At 36.4% G+C, this 26,071-nt stretch overlaps 1 protein-coding gene across 7 annotated transcripts in view; it reads left to right on the plus strand.

Annotated features, from left to right (window-relative positions):
* LOC139478214 (serine/threonine-protein kinase MARK1-like) overlaps nt 1–26,071 on the plus strand; it is a 259,220-nt gene that overhangs the window by 180,450 nt on the left and 52,699 nt on the right. For all 7 annotated transcript variants that reach the window (XM_071260595.1, XM_071260601.1, XM_071260596.1 and 4 more), the window contains exon 4: nt 24,113–24,171. In XM_071260595.1, the coding sequence (XP_071116696.1) occupies nt 24,113–24,171 (59 nt within the window). The remainder of the gene's footprint in view (nt 1–24,112; nt 24,172–26,071) is intronic.

Consider the following 26,071-nt stretch of genomic DNA (forward strand, 5'->3'; position numbering starts at 1 on the left):
AGTGTTGTACACTTACTTAGTGTTGAGGGGGAGCTTCAGTGTAGGGTTGTACACTTACTTAGTGTTGAGGGGGGAGCTTCAATGTAGTGTTGTACACTTACTTAGTGTTGAGGGGGAGCTTCAGTGTAGTGTTGTACACTTACTTAGTGTTGAGGGGGAACTTCAGTGTAGGGTTGTACACTTTCTTAGTGTTGAAGGGAAACCACAGTGTGAAAGTTTGTACACTAAGAGTTGAATGTTAAATGTGCTTCCAATAAATCCAAAAGTGCAATAATTAAACAAATATTAAACAATTTCAACCTCTTATATTTCTTATCAAAACCAGCCATAAGGCTCTATGTGAATCTTTTGAAACGTTCATGCATTTAAATGAAATTAACTTTGACCAGGTCTTTTCATAAATTGGCATTGTCACAAGAAAAGGGCATAAAGGGATTTGCCGATGCCCCGTTAGGAAGCATGGGGCAGACATTTATCGCTCTTCCATTACATGCTGGACTACAGGCTCCCATGCTGTGGTGGCAAATGAATGAGTCATACCAAGCGTCCAAGGTGGGATTGGGTTTAATTAGTATGGCGAAACAGGATAGCCAATTATCACTCAGGGGGAGTTCCATGATCTGGTGCCGGCCAAAAAAAAATCCGGAAAATTATTCTGAGTTAAATACAAAAGATAATAAATATTTGATTTAATGATTAATTTCCTGAAAATTCGGAAATTGCTGAAATAACTTTGGCTGGAAATCATACATGCTTTTAGAGATTAAATATTTTTAGATTATATTGAAACCTGCAAGCTGTAATTGAGTTGGGTTATTCTTATACAATGAGATATTGATTTTTTAATTTTCCTTTGATTTTTTTTCTAATCACAAAAAATTTAATTTTTATAGTTTTGTTAACTATTTTAAGTTTGCTGCTTATTTTTTATAATGAGAGTATCACAGAATATTTTTACATTTCCCTTCCTTCCTCATTCCTATAATAAAAGAAAGAGGTGTAGTTTTTAAGAGCATATTTTGGATAACCTGTTTCGAAAACCATTCATGGATTCATTTGATTCTAAACATTAAAGAAATAGGCACCAGGACGCTAAGCCTTCAATAACAGGAAATACAAAAAACAAACAATTGCAGAGAATTACATCAAAAAAGCATTTCACGGGGGTTCAAGTCAAGCATCTATGCTAGGTACTGTTTGCAAAAAGTAAAGTCATCTTGATGTAAAATGTTAAATTTTCGTCATAGATTCTTACCATCTTAATGCTAATCTTGTACAAAAACAGAGTGTAACTAGAATTAGAATAAACAAAACATGGCTTAGATAGGATTGACTTGTCATCATTTCACCAAGGTCTTCAAAGATTAGGTCATGTTCAGAGTTCTCTCTCTTTGTAGCAATTTTGCACCGGAAGGTTATAACAAAACTTCAACAAAAAATTCCCGGTTCATTTGTATATCAGTCGTTCATCGTTTACTTGCAAAGATTCACTGCCTCAGCACTTAAAGTTGAATGAGCGGTGAAAAACAAACTATTTTGTTCGTTGTCCGTCTTGTTTCTCTGGCGGAAACATCAGTGAAGTCGTATGAGTTAGTTTACTATGTACTCAGTGTTGTTTTGTCAACATGGATTACAGACCAAGACTGGCTCACGTTTACCGTAACCCTTTGCTGACAAAAACAGCACCTTTGTAGATCACGAGTTTGCCATTTTTTCACTGGTTCTGATTTTAGGGCAGGAATTTATGTTGAGATTTTAGTGTGAAAGTAATTGGAGTTGTGACAGATTTGACTTGTCTACTGTTTTAAATGTCCAGTTGTGCTCTTGTTTTAGTTAGAATAACATTGTCTTACAAAATATATTAACACTTTGCACTGCTATGTATATCTACAGTAAACTACGGTTATAACAAACTTGAAGGGACCAATAATTTTAGTTCGTAATAACCATAGTTCGTTATAAAGCATATATACAGCATTTATACAACAAATGGTCGGGACTTATAAAAGAGTTTGTTATAACGGTCAGTTCCTTATAAGCGTGTTCATCATAAACATAGTTTACTGTATTATCGTAAATTACAGTAGTATCTGTCACAATTTTTCATAGCATATATAGTTACTCAGGAACATTGGTTGGCTTTCGCAAATTCGACTTTTCTACATTTTGTTATTTCTTTACGGTCACCATGAAGATCTGGGTTAGAATCAATCTTCAGCAACCCATGTTTTGTCGTAAGAAGCAACCAAAGGGACTGGGTGGTCAGGCTTGTTTACATGGTTGATGCATGTCATCGTATCCTAATTACATAGACTGATGCTCATGATGTCGATCACTGGATTGTCTGGTCCAGACTAGGTTATTTACAGACTGCTGTCATATAGCTAGAATATTGAAACAACAAACAAAATATATCTTTATTGCTGCACTTACTGTAACGTGTTGGGTTATTTGGCAATACACAATATTTCTGGGACAATATCTAAATTCCTTAGCTTCTATTTTCCTTACACAATCAGGATGTCTACATAAAGACCATCAAAAGTTTGAGTGCTCTTATAACCTGGTAGAATTACAACTTTCATCTGTGTCTTCTGCAATACCTGACTTGTATAATGATAAGATTATGTTTGAAAGATTCTGCTTTTCGACAATATTAATAACTCTACAGCTAATCAGTCACAGCTTCTGCTGTTTTGCGGTGCAATATCTCCACTGATATTATATGTCACAACCTCGTCTGTTCTGCAATACCAACATCTTGTGATATCATCTGTCACAGTTTTTACGGTTCTGCAATACCAATGTCTTCCCTGATATTATCTGTCACAGCTTTGATTGTTCTGCAATACCTTATCATCATGTCACAGCTTTAATAGTTCTGCAGTAACAAATATCTCTACTCATATTATCTGTCACAACTGTTATTGCTCTGCAATACATTATCATCATGTCACAGCCTTAAGAGGTCTGTAATACCAAATATCTCTACTGATATTACCTGTCACAGCTTATATTGTTTTGCAAAACCTTATCATCATGTTACAGCTTTGAAAGTTCTACAATACCAAATGTCTTTACTGATATTACCTGTCATAGGTTTGATTGTTCTGCAGGACCTTATCATCATGGCACAGCTTTGAAAGTTCTGCAATACCAATATCTCTACTGATATTATTTGTCACAGCTTTGATTGTTCTGCAATACCTTATCATCTCTCCTGCCTGCTCTGTGCAAGGTCGGGCTAAGTTAGCCAGGCATTGATTTTTCTGCCACATCTCTGATTCTGAAGTCTTGAAAAATGGATCCCTTTCCCCCCTCCAACTCAAGACGAATAGAAACAAGCCGATATTGACCAAATGTTTTCTTGTTGGTGCCGGCAAGAGACTGGAGCTTTGTTTTTAGGTTTTCATATGCAGAATTGCTTTATCGGTCAACTTTTATGTGACCAGTAGGAATCTCGGAGCAAAATTAGAACCTTGGATTCAAGTTATTGTGGGACAGACGTTGGGAGAATTTTTAAAAGAAACCCTTGTCTGTGTTGGGCTTAATAATTCATATTGTGAAGACTTTGACTCAAGCACTTCATTTGGATTGCATATTCCATATATGCCTATGTTTAAGGTCTTGATCTCATAGTATCTCTTAGTGCAAATTTGGTATCAATTATTACTGCTTGCGTATTCTAATTCTCTATATTTAGTAATTTAGTCAATGAATGTATGCATTTGTTCTAGAGCTGGGACAATCCAAATTTACTACCCGAGTACCCGACCCCCTGTTACCCGATCCTACCCAGGTACTCATTGTAGGTCTCAAGAGTTTGGTACAAAATGTTCAATTTAGAATTGTTTTACTGGAGCCCTGGCAAAAAACTATTTAGATACATGTATCAAACCATCTGATCATGCATACACTGAAGTTGACTGAAATCTTATCTTTGCTCTGAAGTCAGAAGTCTGAAGGAATGCGTGCATATTTTTAGGAAATGCGAACATTAGCGACTTGTAGTGTAAGTTGGAGTTTGTTTTGTTTTTGTCATAAAATAATATATGACATGACTTACCATGGGTCTGGGTAGTACCTGAGCTACCCTTCACAGACCTAATTTGTTTCAATAATTGGCTTCTGGAACCTATTCGGCATAATTATCGTAGGATCTGATTTTTAACTAAATCTGTTTTGTCTTGAGGAATGTTGTTCCACGTGTGATGTATCTTTGACTGTATCAATCATGTATCTTCAAGAATCACTTGTATCTATCATCATGTACTTCCACATCTCCCCAGACTTGAAGTGGTCAATTATCGCCATCATGTCAATCAGCTGTGTCTGTGCCCGTCAATCTGAGACATCCAATTTACCATCCATCACGTCGTCTATCATCAAGATGGGACCAATTAATTAGCCTCTAAGGATTAATAGTATTTTCATTGCTGGAGAGAGTTAGCCATTGTTTTTATGTATTGTGTCAAAATCTTTGATGAGTCTACCAGTAGGTGTCTATTTCAATCAGCTGATATATCTATGTGAGTGATTAACAGTACAACATAGTGCTTATGGCATTGATTGCAGTCAACTGAAATATGCAACATATTGATATTAACATTTTTAGAAATTAATTTTGCAGACATGCGTCTGGGTATTTTCAGTTGACTCCTAAGAAAACTTATTAATATTTTTTCAGGAACTAACACCATTCTTCCATCTCCATCAGATAATGGATCAAAGATGCCATAGTGAGATGTAGTTTGATCTAAGGACATATGTCTTTGATGCTGAATAAAAGGTTACACAGTGTAAGATATATGAACCAAAGTCTTTTTGTGAATGAATACTGGATAAAAAATGAACCCAACATATTTTCCTTCAGATTGATGAAAAGGTCATCTACTGTATCTGAATACCACACTCATAAAAAGAAGGAAATCAACGATGAAATGGACACACCTTCTTTGATACTGACAGAAATGTCACATAATGGATGTCAATGTCTCCAAAAGTTTTGTGAATGAAATCTACATCTTGACTGAAATAGACACATTTCTTTGACATTGAATAACATTTGCAACAATGTTTTATGTGAGACAAGGCCTTTCTGTGAATGAAATCTACATCTTGACTGAAATAGACACATTTCTTTGACATTGAATAACGTTTGTAACAATGTTTTATATCAGACAAGGCCTTTCTGTGAATGAAACATGTATTTTAAATGAAATAGACATGTGGCTTTTGCGATATTGACATGTTTGCGTGTGTGCGACAGTTTCTATGTACAGTGCTTACACAGTAGACAACCTGCTTATCCTAGAGCTATTTACTAAGACAATCCTTTCAGCTAAATCTAACCTTTATTGGGTTAAGGTCATTCTAAAGATTTGAATCAGAATTCCAGATGCCATTTAGTTGATAGCAGTGGTGTAATATGTCATGAGAAAGTATTTTAGCACTAATATTATTGTCAAGAAACCTTTAAATTTCTCACATGTCATCAATTCTGCAGGTGATTGCCAGAATGTGTCACCATCGGTGGTGATGTGATCCAGTCATGCAGAGTGCTTGGAATGACCATGTCAATAGACTATCCTTGAACGAATTGTTTCTCGATTTGTGTTTGACTTGTTTGTTTAAACTGTCCGCTATTCAATATCAGCATATGAAGTAATGTAAATTGGTACTGGTTGATGTGTCAGCTTCACATAGCATGTTGAAATGAACTTCTGTAATAGCATCACTTTCATTTTTTGCAGCTTTTGTTTAAACATCATGCTGGGCAATGATCAAAGTTTTTTCTTTCATTTCATGTTTAATATTTGAGCAACAAATGAAATAAGAAACAATTCATGTATCATGTTGTATTTATTTTTATTTGCATTTCATGATCAGTATTGGTAAACAATGCAGCAAATGTTGGTCAAAGTAATGAAATATTCACAAATATTGAACCAAAATCAACGATTGTAAACTCCAGTAACTCTTAACTGTGTGTAAATCACCCTTGAAATTAAGTGACTCGTACTATCAAATGATGTGGATTATTGCCTGTATTGAAAGACCTACACGATGAAGGTTATTCCTAGCCTGAGTGTCCACTAGAAGCGGACAGTATGCATGGCCAGGTTGACTAATGACCCATCTCAAATAGAACTCAGTGACAGAGGGATAGTTACGAGGTTAGTTTCACTCTGCATGCAAGCATCAATCATTGAAAATTGACGATGATATTGATTACTGGCATGCTTCATATGGGACTGAGTGGATGGAAGTGGAAGGTATGGGAGGGAGGAGGTGGGGTCGGGGTGGATAGGGTGGATAAAGGATGGGTGGAGAGGGTGTGGAGTGTCTGGAGATGGATTGGATAGATAAGGTATGTGGAGATAGATGGATAAACGGGGTATAGGGAGATGGATGGATAAGCGGGGTATAGGGAGATGGATGGGTAAGCAGGTATAAGGAGAGGGATGGATAAGCAGGTATAGGGAGATGGATAAGCAGGTATAAGGAGAAGGATGGATAAGATGTGTATAGGGAAATGGATGGATAAGCAGGTATAGGGAGATGGATGGATAAGCGGGGTATAGGGAGATGGATGGATAAGATGTGTATAGGGAAATGGATTGATAAGCAGGGTAGAGGGAGATGGATGGATAAGATGTGTATAGGGAGATGGATGGATAAGCAGGGTATAGGGAGATGGATGGATAAGCGGGGTATAGGGAGATGGATGGATAAGCAGGTATAGGGAGATGGATAAGCAGGTATAAGGAGAAGGATGGATAAGATGTGTATAGGGAGATGGATGGATAAGCAGGGTATAGGGAGATGGATGGATAAGACGTGTATAGGGAGATGGATGGATAAGCAGATATAGGGAGATGGATGGATAAGACGTGTATAGGGAGATGGATGGATAAGCAGGTATAGGGAGATGGATGGATAAGATGTGTATAGGGAGATGGATGGATAAGCAGGTATAAGGAGAGGGATGGATAAGATGTGTATAGGGAGATGGATGGATAAGCAGGTATAGGGAGATGGATGGATAAGATGTGTATAGGGAGATGGATGGATAAGCAGGTATAGGGAGATGGATGGATAAGATGTGTATAGGGAGATGGATGGATAAGCAGGTATAGGGAGATGGATGGATAAGCGGGGTATGTGGAAATGGATGGATAAGCAGGGTATAGGGAAATGGATGAGTTATTTGGAGATGGATGGTTATCTGGGAAGTGGCATATGTGGAGATGAATGGTTAAATGTGCTAACATTTCATAACTTATAAGGCTCAATCGAGTATGATTTTTCAAGAAAGATTTCAAAGAGTGTCATACTTGCTCAAAAGGTGTTTCATCAGGGTTACATTCAAGACCTCAGTAAAGTTTTCAAAATGTTTTATGGTAGACATGTGGAGGACATTTCCAAATGAAATGCCACAGTGACATAAAGTTGTCCAATGCAGCTGTCCATTTAGACTTGTACCATGTGTTTTTTCAGGTGAACAATTGACTTTGCATGTGTTTGTGACGACAGGATACGCTGACCTTTCCGCGAACACCTGGTATCACTATTTGATAGTGATTCATAAACACATGCTTATGATGTAGTTGGAATGGTATGACAGAGTCAGCTTTAAGTAGAGATAACTTATGAATATGGAAATGGTTTTGTTGCTTTTATTGGATTGATGCAGAAGATGGAGATGATAACACACGAAGAGATGGAGAATGGTGGGGGTGGCAGGATATGGAATGGAAGGCAAGAAGAAGGGAGCTTGATTGATTGGACTAAGGTCCTTTAAGTGTCAGTAAACAAGTGGTAGTATTTGATGTTCAGGTGGATAAGTTTAAAAAAATCGTTGACAGATTTCCCATTCCGAATCTATGATAGCATTGTTCTCTGGTATTGGAAAACCCTGAGTATTTGACAAATGAATAAGTTGGCGTCTATGCCTGTGACACTATGGTTAGAGTTCACCGGAATGATGTATAACTTGACAGAAAGCTTGACCAAAACGTTTTTTATTTTCTTATTCAAAATCACCCTCACAAGAAACTGAATATGACAAATTATCACAAGTCTATAATCCTTCTTGTTTGATGTTAAACCACAAATAATGACATTATCAATCCCAGAAAAGTAGATCTGTAGCCAAGGCACGTTGCAGTGTGTATAGACAACAGTGAAATCTCTGTTGTTGCCCAAGGCAGAATTGCTGCATTTGATGTAGTAATCTTACAGCTTGCCGTTCACCTCCACTGATGATATTGACGTGCAATTGACGAGTGTTTAGGATGGACCCTAATCCATGTCATGTCATATTACATTGAAACTGACAATGGTGTTTGGTTTCACTAGGTCTGTGATTGAGAAAAACTAGTGGACCAGAAAAGTAGATAAGTCAGTGACCTAACCTGTGTTGTACAAGTAAATGTTGCTTCAAGCGTCTTGTTGTGCTGGGCGCAATAGACAAGGGATGCATTGATATTGGCAAGTCTGGTGCGAAATCAATGGCGGTTTATCTTTTACTGGAGTATAACCAAGTCTGAGAACCCGGATTCTAATCAAGTTAATTGAGGAAATGTTATTTAAGATTTCATGGCCTTCACCCATGTTGTCTAAAATTGAGATTGATGATATTTCACACCAATAAATGTTTGAAGTTTAAACAATATTTTATTTCCATGCAATGAAAACCTGGATTGGTCAAAAGACATATTGACCATTTGATGACCTCTCCTGTGCACATAATCGATACAATTTTCGTAACAACACATTACAGAAAATTATATAAGATACATTTCTTATATTGGGTGATTTAGCTCATCGAAAGTAGTAAAACTTAATTAATATGATAAATGTATCTGTATTATTGAGAAATATTCATCATCTTATTACAGATAGTTTGATCTTTTGCTGTTTCAATATATATACTACTGTACAGAAATTATGACTTATTCATCTGTGATGTAATTGAGTGTTCTTTAACTTTTTTTAGTAGTATATATGCCGAAACAGCAAAAAGAAACGATACATTCATAGTAAAACAATAGACAAATATATTGAGCCCTAACATTGAATCACCTTTCAAGGTTAAAAAATGTTGCTAGGCTACCGCTATTTGATACCTGTAAAAGTGCATGTTGTTTGTGAAATGGCTGTCAGCTGTGAGCATGGCACTAGTGGAGTCAATATGATCTGGAAAATATTATGTAAGACAAGATGTAAACACTTTCTTCTTGGTAGATTAGAGATGAACATAAATGTAGATAAAACAAGATAAAACATGATAAAACTTTTAATCTTTTGACCCTTTAAGAGGAAAGAGGGGAGGTTTTGATACTGATCTGTAACGGCAATTCTTGCTTAAAATGTAGGTTAGTGCACATCTTGGATGAACACTGTGAGAATTAGACGATGTGATTTTGTTCACAGTTTTGTTTGATTGTGTAGGATTTTTTTGTTGGCGGGGGGGGGTGAGGTTTGGGGTGAGGATGGGGTTGGTTTGTGAAAGGGTACAGGAAAGAAAAGAAATTTAATGATACAAATGTTAAATAGCTTTAATCTTCCAAAGAGAGTTTCAAATTCATCATCATCATTATTATAGTATCCTTTGTTTAATTTAAGACAGTGCGTGGATAGTGAAAATGGTAAGATGGGATTAAATAACATTTGGAATAAATAGTATTTGTAACAAGCATAGGGCACGTAAAGGAATTAATTACCCTCAAAGCTTACTCTCAGAGAGTGGTGTTTAGAGAGTAGACAAATGCTAACACTTATCATAAATGCATGACTTATCATTAAGACTGGTTGACCTCTAAAGTTGTAATTGACATGGGAGCATATATACCAAAGGTTATCCTCGTGAGATTGGTGGTTTTAATTTTACTTTTAGTACCAGTGTAGATGATAAAATTGTTCACCTTTTCTCCAAATTTGATCTTGAGCTTCTAAGATGATGGTGGGCAGGTTTGAAGTCCGGGTAACAAATTAAATGGTGATGACGGATGGCTGGGGTGTAATAAAGACATTATTAGTGTGAATATGAAGGAAATAATAGGGGGATCTATGTTCACTAATTGTAAGGATTACAAGAAAATAGATTTTATGTGAGGGAGGAGACACCCTGTAATTATGGTAATTATTGTTTTATGATAGTTTCATGAGAGAATACTTTGATGCTGTTTTTTTATAGTTACTTGACACTGTGAGAAATGTATTCAAGACAGGTGAAGTATTTTGTGTGTGATTTAGGGGAGGAGTTTTCAGGGGGTCAGTCAGACGACAAGGCCAAGTTGACCAGTAGTTGACCACTGACCACACTAGGAAGACCAGCTTACAATAGCCGCGTGTTAACACAAACAAACAACTCACAAATCTAACTATTTGACCTCAGATTTCCTTGTTTAGATAACACCTGAGGGATGGTAGACAGACATGTCTATTGCAATGGATCAGTCGTCACTGGGCTGAGAGCCTATGCAGGCTGATAGCTGTACTGTTGTCTATTGCAGTCACGGGCATGTACATTACACTAGAGTTCTTCCGCACTGAAATAGGGTGAACATGTTGATTACAGGGGGAATATGTACATTTCACTAGAATTTCAGTAAGATGTAATAGCTATCCTTTCGGTATATTTGTCTTGTACATTTCACTCATTTCAACCATACTTTGAAAGATATTTCAGATGTTCTGAAATTGACAACAAACACCCCAAAATACACATCTGTGATTATGATGATTGTGAGATAATGAGATAACAATCTGTTTCCATGGCAATTTGGTGATTGGATTCAGCTTATTCATGGCAATTTATTACATTACATTTATCATATTACTTATCAGATTTGCTTAAAAAGTCTTTTCAAGGTCAGCTTATTGTTATAACAAAACATGTAGTTCATAGAATTTTGGTAATAATGTTGGTTTTGATTGACGCCAATCTGAAAAAGAGTTTTGAAAATTCAATGAAGGAATGCTTGAAACGTAAACTGTAAAATGGGCAAAAGTTGCTGAACAAATAACCACACACACTGGCCGATACTGAAATGCCAAGTCAGCACTTTTGAACTGAGCAAGGCTGTGGAGGAGAGAGGTGTTATGTATGTTCAACAGGCAAATCATGAACATGAAAACAGAATTACAGACAATATTTGCCAGACATGACTGTTCATGGTTGACACATATGGATAGAAAAGTATTTTGCTGACGAAGACAGGTTCTGAACAGCTCTTGACACTTACATATCAACTGGTGTTACGTTTGTTTACAGCTGTCTGAACAATGAAGCTGTGCTGTGCTTACACCTTGAGTGCATACTGCACCTTACATGACTTGAAAATATAACCAGATTTTCACATTTGTTAATTATTAATGCTTTAAAAAATATATACCAGTAATATACATGAAATTTAAGGTCTAGTGATGAGTGAGTTTTAATGCTGCTTTGAATATTTTTTTTCAAATATGGTCATCATTCTATTAAAATTGAATTAGAATTTAATTTCAGAAAAAACAATATCCTGAAATGATGAAGCCGTGCTTTCTCTTTAAAACAAAATGTAACATGTCATGTGTTAATATGATGAAGTAATGGCAGCCATAACAATATACCCTGACAAAAAATCATTTGTAATTCATGCTGTTTGTGTTGTTATGAAATGTACATGGATATATGTGACAAGAGTCATGTATACTTCTCGTTACGAGGGCTTAAAGTCTGCTCACTCTACTTTCACCATGTAATTGATAACTATTGTCATCAACCTGTAGTGCTCCATATAACATCCATATCGTCAGTTGCTTGTCAACATGTGTGAAATTGACAACTCTGCAGGTGTTTGACAGAACAATTGACAACTGTACCTGCAGAAGTTTTCATTTAAGGTGTTAATAAAACTGGTCTTCCTAAGGCGACACTTGAGAATATCTTGGCAACTGCATGTGTTAGTATCAAGCCAATGCTTGTTATTTTCATTGCAGTAAGAAATACAACCTGTGCTTATTTCAAAGCTCATCTTGACATGATTTTAGTTTATTAAGAATTTAAAGTGGCAAATGTCTCCTATCTCCTGAGGGTAGAGTAAATAGTTGTTTCAATAAATATACTGTATATTTTATTTCTCTGACACTGTGATTAAGTGGGAGATATATATGACTGTGTTACTGACTGGTTAACTTAGTACTCTAGAAGATAAATACTGTCTGCAAGGAAATTCTACAACACTAGTATGTTACACACAGAAACATGGGGTTTGGGTCTTGGCGAGTCGAGGTTAAATTGGGGTTATGGCTGACATTAGAAATGAAGAGGAAGTTATTATGTCTCTGAGACATTGGTAACCAGAAGACTCCGGTCATCTAGCTGGGGCCTGGTTTAATTCTCTGTAAGGATACAGTGTGGTGAGATTAATCTTGGTGTCAATGTTGTATTGCTAGAATATTAAAGTGGCAATATGCATACTCCTTCACTAAGTTATGTGGGACTGAGGTTGGAATTAAGACCTCTATGAACAACACTTATGTTGTCATGTATATATCTGCCAATCGTGTGTCAATAACATGGTCCCTGTATGTATAGGCTGTTGAAGTATCGGTTACATTTAACATGTTCAAGCTGTATATGACTACAAGGGTTAGAACTGTTGAGAGGTTCATAGGGGTATAGGATTTTGAGGCTGAGGTTGAGGCTAGATTTGAAACGGAGGCAGAGGTTAAGGTTGTGGTTGAGGTTGAAGAAGGAATTGAAGTTAAGGCGGTGGTTGATGTTGATGTTGTGGTTGATGTTGTGGTTGAGGTTGAGACAGAGACAGAGACAGAGGTTGAGGGTGAGTTGATCTTGTGGTTGAGGTTGTGGTTGTAGTTGAGGCTGGGTAGAGTGTGATGTTAAGGTTGATGTTGAGATTGTGTTGAGAATGTGTTGAGGTTGATCTTGTGTTGACGCTGGGTTGAAGTTGTGTTGATGTTGATGTTGTGTTGAGGTTGAGGTTGAGGTTGAGGTTGAGGTTGAGGTTGAGGTTGGGATTTATCATGGTTGCATTCTTACTAGTTGAAAATAGACTTGATTCAAATGCTGTTGAATGAGAGATAGTGTGCAGGTTGAAAGATGGTAATACATAGTTAGTAATATATAGTTAGATGAAGGATCAAGGTTGAGGCTGAAACTTTAGGTCAGTGTTTGTTGATTACAAAAAGGCCCAGGGTTTGATTCCTTCCTTTAACTTCTGTCTTAGCCCTGGGTTAAATCTTGACATGGATTGAGAAAAATTGTGTAAATTAAGGAAACAGAAGTGATCTAAAAAATTAATTTATCATACAAATCTGATCATGATGAATTGCTTCCTAGTTCTGAAAAATACAAAATCATTGCTTTGATGTTATTTAAACATACCACAGGAGTGGTGTGTAGTCATGTACAAAGGCTTCCGTTTCTCGTATATTCCAGCCATCACTCAGAGAGTCGACAAGTGTTTCTCTACACCATGCTCTGATAGCCTTCATTCATGAAAACCAGAAGAGATATGGATAATAATTATTGCCCAAGGTTGTTAATTGTTTCCTGATGGGTCCAAAGTTTGGATGACACTACTGGGTGCATTACAAAACAGGCTTGTCAATTATCATTCATTTGCTATGTGTCACTAGACCAATGGAATATCTGTTACCTGTGACTGTCACCGAGAAGGGCCAGGTTCCCTTTACGTACCACTTACATCTTGTGAATGAAATTAACAACTTTCTGGTATTGTCCATTTCAAACAATCCTAGTTTGACACTCCTACATCAGCCATCAGCTGTGTCATTGATATCAAGCCTGATGGTGGCTGGGTGAACTAAAGACCTTTCTCTTAATATATTCATGGTAATACATCATAGTTTGTTAAAACTTCAAGATTACTTGTGGATCAAAGTCAAAGTATGTCACAGTTTACATATGACAAGTCAAAGTATGAAATTAATATGACCTGTTTCTCTTTGAAGAGATCTCTTGTTTATTCATATAAAGGCTACTTTGCCTTAACTTCTGAGTCATACAACATTCTTATTACATGAGACACAATTTCATGATTTCCAAGATATGACCAAAATGTAACTGAAAGTATTATGAAAGTAACAAGACTATACTGAAATGTACTTGAAGTATTATGAAACTAACAAGACTATTCTGAAATGTACTTGAAGCATTATGAAACTAACAAGACACTATACTGAAATGTACTTGAAGTATTATGAAACCAACAAGACACTGTAGTGAAATGTACTTGAAGCATTATGAAACTAACAAGACTACACTGAAATATAATTGCAGTGTTATGAAACTAACAAGACACAGAAATGAACAAAACAGTTTTGAAATGTAATGTATTAAGAAAGTGAGAAGACACAGAAATGAACAGGACTATATGCAATGTAATTGAAGTATTAAGAAACTGGGAAGACACAGAAATGAACAGGACTATACTGCAATGTAATTGAAGTATTAAGAAACTGGGAAGACACAGAAATGAACAGGACTATACTGAATTAAAGCTAAAGTTTTTCAAACTTAACAAGACACTGAAATTAAGATGACCCATATGCAACACATCCGGGATGTATCAGTTATCTGACTTCAGATCAAAGAAGACCAAGACAGTCTCCATGAATCTCAGCTTGAACCAGACACTTAAATTGAAACTTACAACCTCAACACCTGCAATGTACTAGTTCTCTTCTTACATGTGATATAGGTTCTATGTCTACTATTGCTGGTGATGCAAAACTAAGGAAGGCATGGTTTAATGACATTCACACACTCATCCCTGTTTACCTATCACATGTTTGTCTCTATTGATAAAAAATATGGTATCTTTCAGTCATGTATTTATATCAAGAAAACTAAGGACATCCTTCATGTAGGCCATTAAATGCTATTTATTAGATGCTAATATCAGTAATGCTGAACAACAAGAAAACAAACACATCGTGGGTCAAAGCACAAACATTGAGTTTGTAAAATACTGTGAAAATTGGTATGTGTTGAATTTACCCAGGAATATCAAGTGCTAGTACAGCTAGTATGGTTCACTACTCTGTCTATAATACGAAAAAGCAACTTCTTTAAAATGCTGGTGTCGGTTTCACACTGAAGCAAATCACGAATGTTTCGGGTCAACCTTTCCTTGACTTAACCATCATGCAATATGAAAAACCCTTACGCAGATTTAAAACTCTTGCACATGACTGGTCCTCCCATGAAATTTGATACTGAAAGGTTACGAATGTGTTTACCCCTTAATGCAGGTAGGGGCCTTAGACAAGGGCAGGTAACTCTATGCCCAGACTGGTGGCAGGTAGCAAGTAGGGTCATTTGGATAGAGCCAAGATCCTCATTACGGGATAATCAGCGACTAATAAATCGCTGACTCAGGGGATTTTATGTCTGGTCTCAGCTAACACTGATTTCTTGCTTTTCTGTCTGTTATAGTGAAACAAGGGCATTATTTGAAGCTAGCTATAGAGTAGCTGACTTTGAAAGCTGTTATGCTAATTGATTTTGACATGAAATTGTCAGAGTTGATAGGAACCTTGAACTAGCTGAATGTGAGACTTCAAATGTAAGAAGATTGTCTCCTGTTGTTTTTGTATGGAGTGTTTTTGTCAACAGTTTAAATAATTTCTTCCAATGACATGATGAATAAAGGCTATAAGATTGTAAAATGAATTGTTATAACTAAATGGAAAGTTAAATATTTAAAATATTTGTGTGGAAATACATTCTTAGAATAAATATATGATGTTAAAGATAAACAAATATGTATGGTATGGAAAATGCCATGCTTATCATTACATTCTGATGTCATTCACTAGTCTGTTTGTTTGTTTGTTGTTTAATGCTGCACTCAGCAATATTCCAGCTATATGACGGTGGTGAGCATTGACACGCAATTGGCACGCAATGAAATGCATCAACCAAACCAAACAAACCTGTGTGCTTTAAATAGTATAACACTATACAGGCATAATATGGTTGAATGTGTTCATTCATTTTCTGCTCAATTCCCTATGTTAAACATCTATATAGTTTATAAATTTGAGGAACACCTTGTATTAGTTTACACCTCTGTCATGGACTCTATCATGGGAAAGCAATATGAAAACATTAAGTTTGCTTTGTAAAAATACAAAATAAAAACTTGCTGCTCTTTATAATGCATACTATTCAATTGCGTTTTACATGCGGATAAAGGTGTAAGGGAAGTAACTCTGTTTGAACTATCTTTCACCAGACACATTAATGACCCTTTTTAACCACATTTAAAAGAAAATTTGAACAAGTTAAGATCTTATAACAAGAATATGACTTTGATAAATAGATTTACATAAACTTCTATTTGTTCAAGTCGTAATAATTAGGGTATTTATGATTCGGAATATATTCTGTGGCATCTGCAAACCAGTGCCAGAAGAAATGTACACGTTGCCATGATTTATGAAGATGTTGATGTTGAGTAATTTGTTGTCTCAGCGCCTTCCACGTGTTTCCAACCAGGCCATATAGACCAACTGTCATACATTGAAAAATGTTCCTGTAGGAATTCCAATGCTTATAATTATATCATGCCAAGTTGAATACTGCTGTTCCACTTGAGGGATTACGTTTCACCATGAAGGTGACAGAGATGATAAAAAAATGATTAATCTCTCCACCAAACCGTGCATTAAATTGTGGTAGATTTCAATCCTAAAGTCTTGAACATGGTTTTTGGTGCACCATGTTTAGGATCTGTCAACCATGACAGTTTATGACAAATCCATCTGTTGGTTACCAGTGGGTACATTTGGGCGTTTTTTGTCAAAATCAACATCTTTGAAATAGACATTTGTCTATTTCCGGCCATAAAATCTTGTTTTCTCAGACTTTTGAACCTAGAGATTGGGTTTATGTGGAGGAAAAATTTACACTCTTGTTTTAATCACTTCTACTTTTTCCCCTAGATCAGTAATTTAGCTACATAGAACATTTTGTTGACATGTAGTCAAAGTTATTTCTTTTAACAAATTTAGCTTGAAAATGTTCAGACTGTAAACCTTACATACAAGCTTTCCCGATATTGTAAGAGATGTACTTGGTAATACCCTCAGTGAGTTCAAACCTATAAATTACGAATTTGTTGACAACGAATTTATTCTCGGGTGATGCTGAGCATGTCTAAAATAATCCTTCTCACTGAGGCTGTTAACATTGTTAAGAAATTTACGAAGCTGTTAGCATAGGGATACATTGTTGTCGGTTCATTTAAATGCTAATCTCTCCAACTGCACTGCCATACAAGAGTTTGAGGTGGTCAAGGATGACGCCCAATTAGCCATGTATACTTGAAATGGGTTCGATTTTAAGTACACCTCTGTTGTGATGAAAATACGATTTCATACAAGTGAACTGACAGGCAGTTTAAAGAATTTCAAAGCAAGGAGTTTGTGTTTTCAGAATGTAGTGTCCGTGAATGTATAAGTGTGTACTGCTACATTGACAAACTCATGATGCCTGGTGTTATTGTGGAGAAAAGTCCGTGCTCTGCTATCTTGAAGTCAGTCTGGCAAGCTGATATTGATTAGGCTGACTTAATGTCACTTGACATGCAATGACCTCATACATTTCTTTCCAGGGACATTTGCTATGACACATTTTGGAAGGATTTATGTGTTTGTTGTTTTTCGTAATTAATTGTTTTTTCTCTGTCTGTCTATCAGTCTGTCTATTCATTCACTTCCTCCCTCCTTCTTCATCATCTATCATTCATTCTTCACTTCACCTTCTTCCCTCCATCCATCTATCATCTCCTATCATTCATTCTTCACTTCACCTTCTTCCCTCCTTCCATCTATCCCCTCCTATCATTCATTCTTCACTTCACCTTCTTCTCTCCATCCATCTATCCCCTCCTATCATTCATTCTTCACTTCACCTTCTTCCCTACTTCTATCTATCCCCTCCTATCATTCATTCTTCACTTCACCTTCTTCTCTCCATCCATCTATCCCCTCCTATCATTCATTCTTCACTTCACCTTCTTCCCTCCATCCATCTATCCCCTCCTATCATTCATTCTTCTCTTTACCATCTTCCCTCCTTCTATCTTTCCCCTCCTATCATTCATTCTTCACTTCACCTTCTTCCCTCCATCCATCTATCCCCTCCTATCATTCATTCTTCTCTTTACCATCTTCCCTCCTATCTTTCCCCTCCTATCATTCATTCTTCACTTCACCTTCTTCCTTCCTTCCATCTTCGCTCCTGTCTATTCCCTCCTATCATTCATTCTTCACTTCACCTTCCTTTTTCCCTCCTTCTATCCATCATCTTCTAGCATTCGTTCATATATCAAGTAATTCATCTAATTAATAGTTTACCTGACAATCATGCTTTTATTTCCCTCCTTTCTTTCCCTCCTTCCTCCTACTCTAATCACTCATTCCTCCATTTCCACATCCTCTAATTTTTCTATTTATTCAATTATGATTTAAACTTTCAATTCATCCCCGTGGCTGTATTTTCCATCTTTCCAAAACTTCTATCAACATATCATGTCAATCCCCATACAAAACCATTAAAAAACAACAACATTAAATTTAGATTGAAACAATTAATGAAATTTACGCAATTTGCAAAAATATTACTTAAACAAGGTGCCCTTATTTTAGAGGTGTCTAGCAGACAGGCATTAAGGCAGGCTGTCAGGCATGACAGACTCAAGACCATCCATTGACAGACTAGCCTATTACCTGTTTTGACAGAGCCGTGTGCCTACCACTGATATTATCATAGAATTAGAAGTGTTGTGGCAGTTCATGACTCCTAGGGAATTTATGTTGATCATTTATTGTACTGAGGCGGAGCTATGTTTGTTGCTTATGTCATGTGACTGACACTGAGGACACGTGTCTCAGATGACTTGCTTTTTATGTATATCCAGAGTGCAAAAACTACTGGGATCAAGAATCTGATAGGCTCTGAATCAGCCTAACCCATTAAGACATTAATTTACCAAGAGCTACCTAATGTGAAAGTGTACCTACATATTCTCATATTTAAGCAATATAGTTTGTTGTATGGAACAACAGTAAGTTGTCATATTTGTTTAATTTCAATCATTCAAATAAATCCCACTGAGTTAAGCTTATTGGAAATACTACGGATAATTCATGACAAACATTGGCTCCAAAGAGTCAAGTTTAACAAAAACAGCTTGTACATATGTCCAATTGATTAACCTTGTGAAATGTAGAGAGAGATTTTGGAGTCAATTTGTCAGTGTTGTAGATCATTGCTCTGATAGCATATTATTACAACTGGCCTGTATTTATCCAATTGTTTCCCTGTGATTTTTTTCATTGCTTTTTCTAAAGATGAAAACGAGTAATCTGTGTCTTTTTAGGAATTTGAAACTTAATCTCAGGGATGGAATGATATACCAGCAAAGAGGAAAAAACAGCCCCCACGTTTCCTAAATGTGCCATGTCCCCATGCATGGATCTTGATGCTATCTTAGTTTTTTATGACTTACACTTTTGTCTAAATAAATCCATTGTGAAAATAAATACCTCCGCTCTCGATTAGCATATTTTCTTACGGACATATGTAAGTTATTTCTTCATGTGGAACGATTGCTAACAGACTGGATTCTCCCAGATAGAAATATGTGTAGATAAGAGAATTGTTTAGTCCTATGGGCTCCAAATTGTCTTTGATATACACATAACATTCCTTCTGTGCAGGTTTACTTTCAGTTATGAAATCCAAATCTGATGGAATAAAACCAACAAATGGGGATTCATTTGAAAGATAATTCTGTTTATGTTCATATGAAACTTGAAGATAAAACAGTTTTAAATATTTCTTTTTTTAATCAACATGCGCTTAATAAATATATTTTACAAGACGGTACAAATCTTTGCTTAGGTCCTTAGTACAATCTCCATGCTTTACTAAGAAGGTGTAAAGATGTTTGATTTTATCATGTCCATCTGCGCCTTCGTGGGTTACATAAATCATTTTTATTCTTCACTGCTGTTCCTAATATAACTTTGAAGTGTGTTCTATCCTACCAGGAATGTCAGGGACTAACACAATCAGTAGAATGTCAAGTTTGCAGAGGGCCAAAAATCAAAAGACTGCTTGAGGCTATAGCTGAATACCGTACCTGTACAGAATCATAACTACATGGATTAAGGCTTTGATGTTTTACCTGTCCTCGTTTTCACCTGTCAGGTGTTTTCGACACAGGTGAATGTCTGTTGTGTTTCACCTGTGCTCTTGGATCTCATTTGACATTGAGGACAATCTGTACACTGTATTTCTTATTTATTGGTGATGCTTTTGGAATGTAAATTATGTAAATTATACGAAGTCAGAAGTATGAACTAGCCCAGGCATATGTCTGTAGCACAGGTAGAAGATATTTCCATCGTTCTTGTCACTTTCTTTCCATTTGAACTTAATATGACTTGTATGAATTTAAATCCATGTCAGTAGATAAATGCAATTCATTCTCAGGTATATTTATAATCAACATAGAAAGTGCAAATTGTGCAAAATATTTAGCAATGAAACAAAGATATATTATTTGGATACCGTATATCCTTTGGTTTTTAAATGCCATATAAAAATAGCAGAGAAAACCTCTCAAGCTTATGTCAATAATTAAAAACTGTTTGAGTTTGATGATCACATGAACTGAGCTGGTTCCAAGGTCTCTGAGATACAATGTCTGCATTGTGGCCGAGTCTGTATAGGTTTTACATATAAACAAACTTACACAAGTGTTACACAATGTCACAGCATGTGTTGGCCCAGGAAGAGGGTGTAACAAGAAAAATATCCACAGGCAAGTACCGTACATGTCAGTGTATGTGTACATGATATCCACATCCTTCAATGTTAATGATTACTCATTACCGTACATATCAGTGTCTGTGTACATGATATCCCAGCCTTCAACCAATGCAGCTACACATTACCGTACATGTCAGTGTATATGTACTTGTCATACCACAAGATGTTAAAAGATGGTACTTGTTGTTTCCCTGCCTGGTGCTTGGCATTAAGGGGCCAAAACAAGGACTGGTTGGCTCGGAGTCAGTACACTGTGTTTGAGTGGGGTATTCATGTTAAACTGTGGCATGGTATTTCCGTGGGCTAGCGCTATATAATCGGCATCAGTCCAGACTAGTACAAGCAGCCGCACACACACATCACACGCACGCACATACGCACATATGCATGCACATATATAAGTGCAATAATCTTGAATGCGACGTTCAGCCCCATTTCACCTCACCTCACCTCACCTCACCTCCTTCAACAAAGCAATTATTCATTACTGTACATGGCAGTGTATTTGTACATGATATCGACATCTTTCCAGCTTTTCTATTACTCACTACCATACATATCTCTCGGTATGTACATGATATCAACATCCTTCAGCCATATATATTTAACAGTGACTACTGTACCTATCCCAGTAAATGTATATTATTTGACACATTTTGGCCATAACTAATAATCTGCATGTTCATTTCAGTGTATATGAGCATGATTGTCAGATTGAGTGGTACTGACATGTGTGTATCAGTATGATATGAAGGGCATTTGAACACACATTTCAAGCCACACGAACATTAACAGTGTATATGTCTACACATGATGTAAGCACAGTTTTCTCAAAGCAGACATGCAAAATCAGTCATATCAGAGAACATTGTAACATTTCTGTTCTATTCTGATAGCAGTGTTATTGACATACATAGGCATGAAATAACATATTTCATCATTCTTGTCCAATGTGCCACATATAAGTCTAGGTCTGAACAGAAAACATAAACTTTCAATGTTTACTATATACATGTTTTCCTCTTGGTTATCAACTGTAAAGGTTTGTCAGGCATTTTTTTACAGAGGTTACAGTATTATGTCCAAATGGCTGGGGATGGGGGTGGGGATAGGGGGGATTGGGATAGAGGGGTGGGGATAGGGGGGTGGGGGTAGGGTGTGGGGATAGAGGGGATGGGGATGGAGGGATAGGGGTTGAGGGCAGGAGGATTGGTGTGTGGAGTGTTGTCAAACTGTGGTGTCAGTTCAATCTGATAAGGGCCTGAGTTTATTCTGGTAAGATGTGGGGGAGGGGGGGGTAGTGGTGCTGTAGGGGTGAGGGTATAATTCCATGACACTGTATAGAACACACCTGCTCCAGTAATGAGAGGGGGAGGTTGGGGGGAAGCATAGGCTTTAGGCATCTGCATCCCCTTAGGTTCAGAGGTTTATTTAGCGAGGAAACTAGCCGATACTCTCTCTTGAAGAAAAGTAGAATATAATTTGTTATTGTACAGATTCACCAACTTGGGGGCGAGTACAAGAGATACGAATTATTCATGGATTGAAATACTTTATGATGGTGATATTAATAATAATGCACTATTTTTATTGATGGAACCTGGGTAGATACCAGATACAAGATAGATATTGTGCAAACGCTTCATGCAGTGACAATATTCTGTAAACTACTGGTAAATAAACATATACGTAATAATCACGGTAAGAACCAATACAAAATTTAAGTGTTATGACCTAAGATTATCAGTAGAGTGGGCATCACATCATAGGAATTTTTGCAATTATAAGTAAGCTTTTCTGTAAAGGGCTCTGTTAGTACCCCTGTCTTATTTACATTTTGAAATGATACTTGAAATGAGTCTAAAATATAATGGTTTTCTAACAACAATTGCAATAGGACTATAACCGCTGGTTAATTTTGTTAAACTAAGCCTTTCCCAAACTACATAAATACATGCCATAGTCAAATAACTAACTTCTTGTAAGGGAGTTCCAATGAGACAGGGGTCAGGTGAAGGGTCAAGGCCTGTGAATACAAGGCAACTGACCAGTGGTCACTTTCTATAGACTTGGTCAGTTTAAACATCAATATCTTATCAGCTTCCGGTCATTTGAGTGAAATATATGACATGTCAATTAAAATAACAACGGTTAACATAAAGAGTGAGGGACAAAAAAGGTCTCCTTGCAAGTTCCCCCGTTACACTTCACAGTTCTTGTGTACAATAACTGTTAAGGCAGATTGAACTACTGTAATTTGAAAGAAGTTGAAGGTAATGATTGGATTAACAATTGTGCATTAACTTTGGCACATGAATGCGTTTAGATTTATGGTCAAATTTATGTGACGTATTTCAGAGACCTGTGAAAGACGTTTGGGCATTCAATGTTGCTGTCATTAGTCAGATCAGTGAGCAAACAATGACCAATGTTTGCTGACACGCTGCCCAAGCTTTTTTTCATAGCCAGTGTTAATAAATCAATAAACAATGTCTATCGGCTACTCAGCAGTTCAGAGTCTTTGCTGGTGACTAACAGCCAATCCAACTGCTTACATGGTGTTTTTCAAGTGTCTAAATCATTACCACATGAAGAGAAAATTGTAACATGTATATTATGTTTGAGTTAATAAATTAACCTTGGCGATATGTGTCTTTGAATTAATTCTTTTTCTGCAGCCATTTATTAAAAAATATATGTAATGGAAATGCATTGATATTGATATAACCAGCATATCCACACCATTCACACAAAACAAACATCCACACAAAACAAACATCCACACAGGATATGATGATATCTACCTGACATGACATATTAACATGACATATTTTCTTTTTTTTCATTGCAAATACCTTCCTCTGTCTGTTTCCCTTAAATTTATTTTCATTACCTATTGTGATTTTGTATATTTTATTTTATTTTTAAATTCTGTATGTTTGTTATTCCCTGTATATTTCATGTTGTCAGTCTTGCTTTTAATTCATCCATCATATGGTAGGGGAGTAGTTAAATCCTTGCTCTTCACAATGAAATCCCAGGTGTGATTCCACATGGGTATAATGTGTGACATCTATTGCTGATGTCCGTGCCATGATGTTGTTAAACTTTTGCTGAAAGTGGCAAAACAAACATACTCACTTCATCTGATGTTACTGATATAACTGATATCCTTTATTTCATGTGTATTTCATACATGTTCATGTATATTTCATCTTCTCCTTACAGGGACCTGAAGATGGAAAACATCATGCTAGACGAAAAGAAGAAAAACATCAAAATTTGTGGTAAGTGAACCTTAAATAGATGATACACTAAATAACATTGCACTAGACACATCAAGACATTGAACATAAGCAGAGTCTATCCAAAAACTCCAAATAGTTTGACGACACAAGCTATGATGATGATGATTGTAATGAGGATGAGGATGAAGATGGGGGATGAGGATGATGATGGCTGTCATGATGATGACAATGAAGATGATGATGATGATGATGATGATGATGACATGATGATGAGGAGGATGAGGATGATTGTCATGATGATGAGGATGATTGTCATGATGATGAGGATGAGGATGATTGTCATGATGATGATGAGGAGGATGAAGAGGATGAGGATGATGATGATTGTCATGATGATGATGATGAGGATGATGATGATGATGATGATGATTGTCATGATGATGAGGATGAGGAGGATGAGGATGATTGTCATGATGAGGAGGATGAGGATGAGGATGATTGTCGTGATGACGAGGATGAGGATGATTGTCATGATGAGGAGGATGAGGATGATTGAGGAGGATGAAGAGGAGGATGAGGATGATTGTCATGATGATGATGATGATGATGATGATGATGATGATTGTCATGATGATGAGGATGAGGAGGATGAGGATGATTGTCATGATGAGGAGGATGAGGAGGATGAGGATGATTGTCATGATGATGAGGATGAGGATGATTGTCATGATGATGAGGAGGATGAGGATGATTGTCATGATGATGAGGTTGAGGAGGATGAGGATGATTGTTATGATGACGAGGATGAGGATGATTGTCATGATGAGGAAGATGAGGATGATTGTCATGATGATGATGATGAGGATGATTGTCATGATGATGATGATGATGATGAGAATGAGGATGATTGTCATGAGGATGAGGATGAAAAGGATGAGGACAAAACTGATGATGAAACATTTCTACAATAGATTGGATGTTTACTGCTTCACACAGTTTTGTTCTTGGCCTGAAATTGAAAATCATCACAGCACTAATGTGTAACAATCTGTCATCATAATCCTCTTACTTTTATCTCAGACCTTCCAGAAACATATACACACAGACATATACATACAAAAGTGTTCATAATGCTCTTTGATCAGCATCTGAGCATAATGGTGTTTTGCAATTCTTTGCTATTTGTTTATTTTTTTGCTTTCTCAATGAAAGTTGATGGAAAACCCAGTGTCCTTGATGACCCATAAGAAAAATATACCACCAAGACGTTAGGCCAGAGACAAGAACCCATAATACGGGCACCATTTTTTCTTTTGGAACCTTAACATCAAAGATATTGACTGTGTCTATGGACACCATCTGTGACGCCTATTAGGCAGGGGAAAGGCAATATTAGTTTTGAGAAAATGTTCATGGGGGTCATGGGAGCTGATACACGGATTGGCACTATCATATTTTCTTCACATCTTTTGAAATGACAGATGACAAAATAATGGCTGCCATGACCTTGACCTTTGTAATGAATTTTATGATGAAACTTTGTACGGGGTTGTGTTTTAATGAATCTGTGTTTTTCCAAATCATAGCAGTGTTTCTAACATTAAGAAGTTGATACTGACAGATGTCCTTTTGAGAGTTCTTAAAATATTGAACAGAAATAATTCTTCATTTGTTCTTCATGAAAGTTTTTTTAACATTATTCATATTGATATGATTAAGAAGTTCAACAAAACTGTCTAATTTGTGCCATTTTTAATGCTAATTGGAGTCATCATATTCCTAGAAAAAAAATTTCAAATATTTCTTTCAATGAAAACAATAAATATCAAATCATTGTCAATCCTTTTAATAAATCATAATCACTCATAACAACATGATGAAACGATATTTGACAAATGTTGATAATTATGATTTCTTCTCATATAAACAAACTCGACCA

The sequence above is a fragment of the Haliotis cracherodii genome, unplaced genomic scaffold, assembly GCF_022045235.1.
Source record: "Haliotis cracherodii isolate W230 unplaced genomic scaffold, xgHalCrac1.p SCAF_4, whole genome shotgun sequence".
Classification (NCBI taxonomy): domain Eukaryota; kingdom Metazoa; phylum Mollusca; class Gastropoda; order Lepetellida; family Haliotidae; genus Haliotis; species Haliotis cracherodii.